We start from the raw sequence: 8,553 nt of genomic DNA on the forward strand, positions 1-8,553 counted from the left end.
AAAATATAAAAATCAAAACTTTATATTGAAAGTAAGTCAAGGGGCAACATAATAAAAAGTCACTTGGCAATTTTAGGACAAAATTATTTAGGTTAGATAGTAATTACTTTTTCTTTGAATTTAAATTTTACAAAAATAAATTATGCTCATTATAATTATTTACTATTTTGAATTTGAATCTAAACATAGAAGAAAAGCCTAATTTGAAATTGAAATTACTACAAGCAACATAATAAAAAATATAAAAATTAAAACTTTATATTGAAAATAAAATAGAAGAAAGTCTAATTGTTTATTCCATATAATATAGAAAAAAATTCTACGTATTATTAATAATTAGTTACTATTTTTGAATTTGAAAAATTTTGTACCATAGCAAGATTTCTTGATCGGGCAATTAGACAACTTTTCAACCTACTAATTATATTATTACCCATATGTTTTCTGATTGTTGCACCAATATTTATCAGTTGACGGGTTAATAATATATGATAGTATTTCGATTTTATCTAAAATTCAAAATAAAAAAAAACTAATTATAATATTACAGTAGAAAAAAAATTACAAAGATGAAAACAGAGATAATACGAGGATAGCTCCAACAAAGTTGGAGTCTTAAAATTATTCTAAAATAAAAAAAATAAGAAAAAAAATGCTTATTCAAATTGGGGAGTAGTTTCTTCCTAATATGGTAGTCTATATCTATAAAAAAAACTGCCAATATTATTTTTGAGAAAGAAAATAATTTGATTTCTAATTTAAAGATAAAAATATATTTCAATTTATAGATAGAAATATTTGAGTTGAGATAAAGTAAAAGTTCATTTGCTTATGGCAAATAATACAAAAATAAAAATTATTAAAAATATCAGTAAATTTATGAAAAAGGTAAAATTACTAATTTGTTTATATTTCTAAAAAATTTAAAATTACAAGTTAATTTAAATATGATAGTATTTCGATTATATGTAAACAGTCTCACAATAGACCACATGGCAATTTAGAACAAAATTAGTTAGGTTAGATGATAATTAGTTCCATTTCCATTTTGTATGCTTCCATTGCTTCAGCTGCTTTGTTGTTCCACACTTGCTTTTCTTCTTTACTCAATTCCTACAAATCAAAACAATAGCTCACATCACCACATACTAAAGAAAAATATGTATACTTTGGACTGAAAAAAGTTATATACATAGTCAATTCAATTTAATTGGTTATAATATGTTTATTAATTTTATTTCTTCAAGTTACCATATAGGTTTGCTATAAAGATTTACATGTTATAGGTCAAATTAAACTAATAGCGTAAGAATCAATACACTGCACGGAGCTTACTTTCCATTTCAGAGAAATGAGAGCAGTAATGGTAGAATTGTTGATTCCAGGTCGCTCTTCCTAGTTTCTTCCTTTCCTCTTTGCTGAAAAGAAAGACTGATCCAGCAGACTTCTTTGGTTTGTTAGGATCCACATTTTTCTCTTGCTTTTGTTTCTTCTTTTGGTGATTTCCTTTCGTTTTCTGCTAATCGCCACAACAAACCAATATCAATCATCAGCTAATTCGATTTTTCATAGCCTAATCAGTAATTGGATCAAGAATGGCTAGAGCAACAATATATAATAAGAACCTTGATTAAATTTTCTGTTTTTTCTTTCTTTTTGAGCAATTGAAGTGCTTCTTGCTTCTTAAGTTTCATCAGTTCCTCCACTTCCTTCAAATGTTCAGCAGCTTCTTCATCTTTTTTCTTCTTATAAACTTCCATTTCTTGCAAATATTGCTCCATCTGCATATTTGAAAGCATTTATTTAGCTTCTAACAACAACGACAACAACAATAACAACAACCCAGTGTATTCCCACAAGTGGAGTCTGGGGTGGGTAGAATGTACACCGCCTTACCCCTACCCTGGAAGGTCAAAGAGGTTGTTTCCGATAAAAATAGAAATATTTGAGTGAAGCAAAGGGATTTCAATTTTCCAAGACAAAGTAAAAGACCTCTTCATAAGGCGGCTTTTGTTTCTCTGTCATGTTCTTCCATTCTTCGCCTGTAATCTTTGCCACCTATAAATTGTGAAATAATAGCTTAGAAATTTAATAATCCCTATAATAATAACAACGACAACAACTGTGCCTCAATTCCAAGTAGTGCAGTTCGAGCAAACAATGAAACTCATCATTACCTCCTTCACATTCTTGTTCTCAGTAAGTAGAGCAATGCGATGCTCTTTTGTAAACACGAAAAATGCTGACACTGGTTGTTTTGGTTTCAAGGGGTTCTTTTCTTTCCTATAAAAATGAATTAACGAGGCGAATATAAGATTTTAAGTTCGTAAGCACCAAATAAATAGGACTCAAGGGAAAGGGAACTTTTACTTTTTCTTCTTTTTTTCATTTTCAATTGCTCCTTGTTGGAATTTAATATATTGTTCAAGCAATTCCATAGCTGTTTTCTGTTCCTGATGAATTGATAAAGCATGTAACAGTTGAAACTGAGAAATCAATAAATATTTGGTGAACATTTTGTGTGAGAAACATGAATCACATGATCAATAGTCATGTAGATTCTACTAATTTTGTTACAATTGGTTGAGCGTAAGGTGTTGTGCAAGCAAGAGGATACTTTCAAAATCCAATTGGGTGTTGAAGAAGTGAGAATAATTTTAGCAGAGACGACTAGTAATTCTTCTTGATGGCTAGTCATTCATCGGAGTTTTATTTATTTATTCTGTGGGGAGAGGGGGAAGAAGTTACTCTTCTTCTTTTGTATTCATATTCTTTGCCTTTGTTTTTGGTTCCAATTCATCTGTATTCTTGAGCTCAGGTGAGTATTTTCTCTCTTCCGTTTTCTTTGTTGCACGCGTTACTTCATAGTAATTGAATTTGGTGGGTATCTGTCAGTTTTCATGCTTAGCTTCTTGTTGTTTTTGTGCTTGCATGACTAATCTCTCTTTTCCACATCTATGACTATCTGCTGCCGTTAATTTTCTCACTTGACTCCGATTGGACCTTAATAACCGTGAATTTCCTGCCAAAAAAGAGAAAGAAGGAAAAGAAGAATTTAGCTGTGAAAATTCATTGTTTTCACTTTTCAGCTTTCTTTTAAACAAAGTAGTTTGATCTAGGTTGACAGGTGACAAGCAAAGTGTTGCAGTTCAAGAGAACACTTCACTACTTGCCACTTCTTTTGTTTATTTTAAAAAAAAAGAGATCTCTTCACTACTTTGATATTTTATCGGTGTGGTAAAAAAGATTCATCTTGTATCTATGTTATGTTGGAAACTCATTGTAACGATCCGACCTGTCGTTTTGAGCTCTAGCGCGTTGTTCACCAGTTTGAGGCCATGAGCAGCTTTAGTTCAAGTATTATGACTTGTACGCATGGTCGAAATTAAATTTCGGGAAGTTCAGAATTGATTTGGAAAGAGAATTCTCATTTCAGAAGCTTTAAGTTAAAGAATTGACTAAGATTGAATTTTTGAGTAAACGACCTCGGAATCGAGATTTGAAGGTTCCAGCAGATTCGTATGATGATTTCGGACTTGGACGTATGTCTGGATCAAGTTTTGGAAGACCTGAGAATGTTTCGGCACCTATTGTGGAAGTTAACATTTTTGGAAGAATTTCATAAGTTTAGATTGAAGTGCATTTCAGTGTTATCAATGTCTGTTTGGGATTCCGAGTGTGGGAATAGCTCCGTATGGTGATTTTGGTATTGGGAGCGGATCGAAAGTGAATTCGGAGGACCGTGGGTCATGTTGGAGTCATTTGGCTAAAGATTTTGAAGGTTTTTTAGGAGTTTGACCAGAAGTGGAATTTTTGATATCGGAGTCGAAATCCGATTCCGGAAGTTGGAGTAGGTCCGTAATGTCAAATATGACTTGTGCGCAAAATTTGAGGTCAATCGGACAAGATTTGGTGGGTTTCGGCATCGAATGTAGAAGTTTGAAGTTGTAAATTTCATAAAGCTTGAATTGGAGTTTGATTCCTGATTTTAGCATTGTTAGATGTAATTTGAGGCCTCAAACAGGTCCGCATTATGTTTTGGAACTAGTTGGTGTGATTGGACAGGGTTCTGGGGGCCTCGGGCGTATTTCAGGGTGGTTTCAGATCAATTCGGGATGTTTTAGGGTTGCTGATGTCTGGTTCTAGTTTTGTTCTTCGCGAACAAGAAGGAGTTCCCGCGTTCACGAAGAAGGTCTTGTGTTAGCTGCTAGTTTGTCTTCACGTTCGCGAAGGAGAAGAACTAGGCCCATGATTTTTAGCCTTCGCGTTCGCAAAGTGGTGCCCGCGTTCGTGAAGGGGTTGCCTGGTGAAGCTACGTGTTCGCAAGTCGGGTCTCGCGTTCGCGAAAGAGGAATTTGTTCGAAGCTGATTTTTGGCCTTCGCGAACGTGAGGGCAGTGTCGCATTCGCGAAGAAGGGCAGTGTTGGGCAGTGAGTTGTTTTAAAGACGGATCTTGGTCATTTTCCTCCATTTTTCATTTGAGTGGGGGATTTTTGAAGCTCTTGAAAGGGAGATTTTCGTCATCTATGTCAACGTAAGTGATTCTCACCTATTGCAAGTTAAATACTAGGATTATATATGGATTTGAGCATGAAAATTAGTGGAAATTGTGGATTTTTGGTAGAAGACCTAAAAATTGATATTTTGGATTTATACCACGAATTTGGGCATGAAATATATTTGAGCTCGTGAGGTTTTGGGTGAGCTTTATCTTCCAAAAATTTCGAAATCCGGGCACGTGGGCCTAAGGGCAATTTTGTCAACATTTCGATCGAGGTTAGGAATTGTTATAAATTGAATTTTATGAGTATTAGGATATATTTTCATTGGTTTGCCCCTTATTTGGCTAGTTTTGGAGCATTGGGGCATCAATTTGAGTCTTCGGAAGGGCTTGGAATGCCGGTTTTGGAACTTTGGGGCGAGGTTAGTCTCCTTTCTAACCTTGTAAGAGGGAATTGTCCCCATAGGTGAATTAATTGGATATGTGCTTCTATGTGTGGGGGCTGCGTACGCACGAGGTGACGAGAGTCCGTGCGTAGCTACTATTATGCTTAAGTCCGGGTAGTCTAGGACCCAAAAGCATGCCTTTCTTATAATAATTGTAACCTTATTGAAAGTTTAAATTGCTTTAATTGCATCAAAGTGGTAAATGATTTTCTAAAAGAGTTAAACTTCGTTTTCTCGACTTGTAAAAGAGAAATTGACACTTCCTTGAATAATTGCCTCCCTGATGAAGTTTTGATTGACTATTTGAATGTGTATTTCTATGTGTACCTACTTCGCATGTATGATTCGCTAGCGAGGTGATTGTTTATTTATGTTTGACTGCGTCGCATGTTTGATTCGCGAGTGGGGTAATAGATGCACCTATGGTTCACGCCATTCGATCCTCTAGCAGTGCACAATTTAATTATTTGTTGAATCAGACCGTACGACCTCGGCATGATTTGCGCATGCTTGTATTGCTTGCCTTAATATTTATAGATGTTGATATTTGTTCTCCCTGGCTTGAGATAAATGTATAAATGATGAAAATGAATTTGGAAATTTCTTATTAATAAAAGAATTCCTTACTTGCTTAATTCTATTTAGTTACAGCCATCTTTATGAAAATCCTCGATTTACTACATTATTGGTATATCATCATTGGGCCACTAGTAAGTGTCGAAGTCGACCTCTCGTCTCTACTTCTTCGAGATTAGGTGAGATACTTACTAGGTACACGTTGTTATCGTACTCATGCTACACTTGTTGTGCATTTTTGTTGCACAGGCACATGTTGGTCTAATGGCCTAGTTTGGCGTAGTGGCATGGTTAATACAGAGACTTAGGTGAGCTACATTTCTCGAGACGGCCCGCATCCAGCAGAGTCTCTTTTAGAGTATTGTAATTTTTTTCTGTCCAATTGTATTCCGGACGGTTATTGTATTACATTATTTCCTAAAAATTGCTCATGCACTTGTCAAACTGGGTTCTGGGATGATTATGGGGTATTATGTATTAACTTCTAAACATTCTTATATTTATTTTGTAAAGATTATCTTTTCCTAGTTAAATTAAAGGAAAATCATAGTTTTCAAAATTATTAAAACGAGAATTTAATTAAGTATTTATGGTTGGCTTTCCTGACTGCGTGTCCGGCGCCATCATGACCCTTAGTGGATTTTGGGTCATGACAACATGGTATCAGAGCACTAGGTTCACTTAGGTCTCACGAGTCATGAGCGAGTCTAGTAGAGTCTTGCTGATCGGTATGGAGACGTCTACACTTATCTCTGAGAGGCTATAGGGTTGTTATGAGCACTTCCCTTCTTGATTTCTCATCGTGCCGTTTGATTCCATTGAGGCTTATGCCCTTGTTTCTTTCCTACTCAATCTTATGCGACACGAAGCACTTATTATAAATCGAGAATTGAGGAATTGTAATGGTACTACAGATGTGGTGCGGGATGTTTCTCCTGGCATAGTTGGTTCGGCTATTGTCGTCGCCTTGCGGAAAGATATTCTATTATTGTGGCTCGGTAGCTGCACTTCTGAGAGCTTGAGGCTATGCGTAGATTTCTATGATTGCTCATGACTGGTTATCGCACGGTATTGACGTGATAATAGGATACTTGCCTATGTATTGGGGCAGTGAATGACTTGAAAGGAGGTCTACTCAGTGTGCGATTCAGTGGTTCGGTATTTCATTTCCGGCGAAAAAAAGTAATTGGCCTATGAATGTCCTGATTTGGACCGATGGAGTAACGAGACTTGGTGTTTTCAAGTGTGGTGGGATTTCATCTGCGACGTGGTATCGTTGTCCTCGATTGGATGTGTTAAGTTCGCCGGTGTTATGGTCTTCTACGATTCGCCTATGGGGCAGGATATTATGAAATAGTATTGGAGAAGCTGCTTTCAGAGATCGCAGGGTGCGGTGGTTCAGGATTAAATCGATGTTTCTAATGTGGACTAATAAAGAAAGATAATCTTCGAAAAAGTTTAAAGTTAGTAACGATTTGTTGTTTCAAATGTTATAGAGATAAAGATTTAATTAAGGCAATAGTTGGGCAACAAAGGATGGGGAAGGACAAGTGGGAAGTGTCATGCGATGGCTAAATTTTTAAGGAAGCCAGGTGTAAGAAGCGGAAGTCGAAGAGTTGCTTAAAGAAGAGGGTTTGCCAAGGTGGGAGAGTGGCAGAGAATCACATAGGTTCAGTGGCAGGAAAACTACACCCTTGAGGAAAGTTTGGAGTGATTTGAGAATTTTAGTGGATAATGATTGGGTCTACGAGCTTAATTTGAAATATTGGCTAGCATACGACGGGAGATTTGATATGACGGAAAGGAGTTGCTTGATATGAAGAAGGATACACCATAACTTTGAATTGGAAGATATTGTCGCATATTCAGTTGATGTCCATGAGGAGTCAAAGGACTTGTGCAGCTGGTGAATGAGCACGGGCTCAGGTGGGTTATCTCCTATAAGCGGGTCAGCGGTCGCATGGATGGTGAAGCTCTCGCGAAGGATTTTATTGGTTATTCGGTAAGAGGTCTAATATGTGAATGTTTCTAGAGATTCAGAGTGTTCATGAAATGCTAACGACAGATTTCGAGGAATCTGGCGGTTTAATTGCACAAGGTCATGTCAATAAGAGATAAAGAATCTTGGTAGATTCTAGAGTTGTGTAATAGTGGCTTCAAGCTAAGTGGGAGAGTCCCACTGCCTACGGTTGGATTGCATGGTCGTCTATTTGTGAGATTTCTGGTTATTAGCATATTGATGGGCTATTTCAGCTAAGGGAAAATAACATAAGAGGTAATTTGAGCAAAGGACTTGTTAAAGGCGTGCTATAGTTGGCCTTATTGACTCATGTTCAAACTTGGGGAAGGATTCAGGATTTATGCCTTGCATAGATCGGGTTTCAAGGAAAGTGATTCGGTCGGGTGCTTCGTCGAGAGGGTGTTCATGTGCTAGAAGATTCATGGAGTTGATTATATTCGGGACCAAGTCAGAGTGGGTGGATCTCAACAACGGTTCTAGTGGATTCAAAAGTTAAAGTGTGGTGCCTAATGATTTCGAGCCCATAAGTATGATTAAGAATTGAGCTTTTGCAGCAGATTATGAAAAGAGTCTTGGAATGTTCTATGATATCTTCGGCTTGCAGTGTAACAGTTGGGGGAATGAGAGAAAATGACTTCGGATTCGTAGAGGAATTATCAGAATGGATGTACTAGTCGAGATGCAAATATGCGCACAAGGAAGGTATGAGGTGGTTCGTGGGATTTGAGACAACATGGTCTCGTGTTACAAGGCCACTCGGGATGAGTGCGGGTTGAGTGCATTATGTGTTGAATGAAGTTATTATTATTCTAAGTCAATTAAGGATAAATTGGAAGAGGTTGGATTGGTTAACCATGGTTAAATTGGCATACTGGTGGCAGTGATCAGTTCTTTCAGCGTGATTAAGTTATGCAAGTGATTTGTGACGGTACGTGTAAGGCTTGTCGACCGCCGTAATTGATTTTATTCAGAAGTATTCTAGTATTATGGCCTGCTATATGTAGGCGGAT

At 36.7% G+C, this 8,553-nt stretch overlaps 1 protein-coding gene across 1 annotated transcript; it reads right to left on the reverse strand.

Annotated features, from left to right (window-relative positions):
* Window positions 1–1,020: 1,020 nt before the first annotated feature.
* On the reverse strand, window positions 1,021–2,698 carry LOC107762193 (high mobility group B protein 6-like). The gene is made up of 7 exons (XM_075253200.1): window positions 2,618–2,698; window positions 2,371–2,453; window positions 2,178–2,283; window positions 1,993–2,058; window positions 1,626–1,781; window positions 1,322–1,519; window positions 1,021–1,113 (listed from the first exon to the last, which is right to left on the reverse strand). The coding sequence occupies exons 1-7, from the start codon at window positions 2,696–2,698 to the stop codon at window positions 1,021–1,023; spliced, it is 783 nt and encodes a 260-aa protein (XP_075109301.1).
* Window positions 2,699–8,553: the final 5,855 nt, after the last annotated feature.

The sequence above is a fragment of the Nicotiana tabacum genome, chromosome 5 (assembly GCF_000715075.1).
Source record: "Nicotiana tabacum cultivar K326 chromosome 5, ASM71507v2, whole genome shotgun sequence".
NCBI classification, from domain to species: domain Eukaryota; kingdom Viridiplantae; phylum Streptophyta; class Magnoliopsida; order Solanales; family Solanaceae; genus Nicotiana; species Nicotiana tabacum.

Coding starts and splice junctions, on each gene's coding strand:
- LOC107762193 (XM_075253200.1), bottom strand. CDS start 2,698: ATGACTAGCCATCAAGAAGAATTACTAGTCGTCTCTGCTAAAATTATT. Junction 2,059..2,177: donor AGAACAAGAATGTGAAGGAG/GTAATGATGAGT, acceptor CACAATTTATAG/GTGGCAAAGATTACAGGCGA. Junction 1,114..1,321: donor TGGAAAGTAAGCTCCGTGCA/GTGTATTGATTC, acceptor TTTGATTTGTAG/GAATTGAGTAAAGAAGAAAA.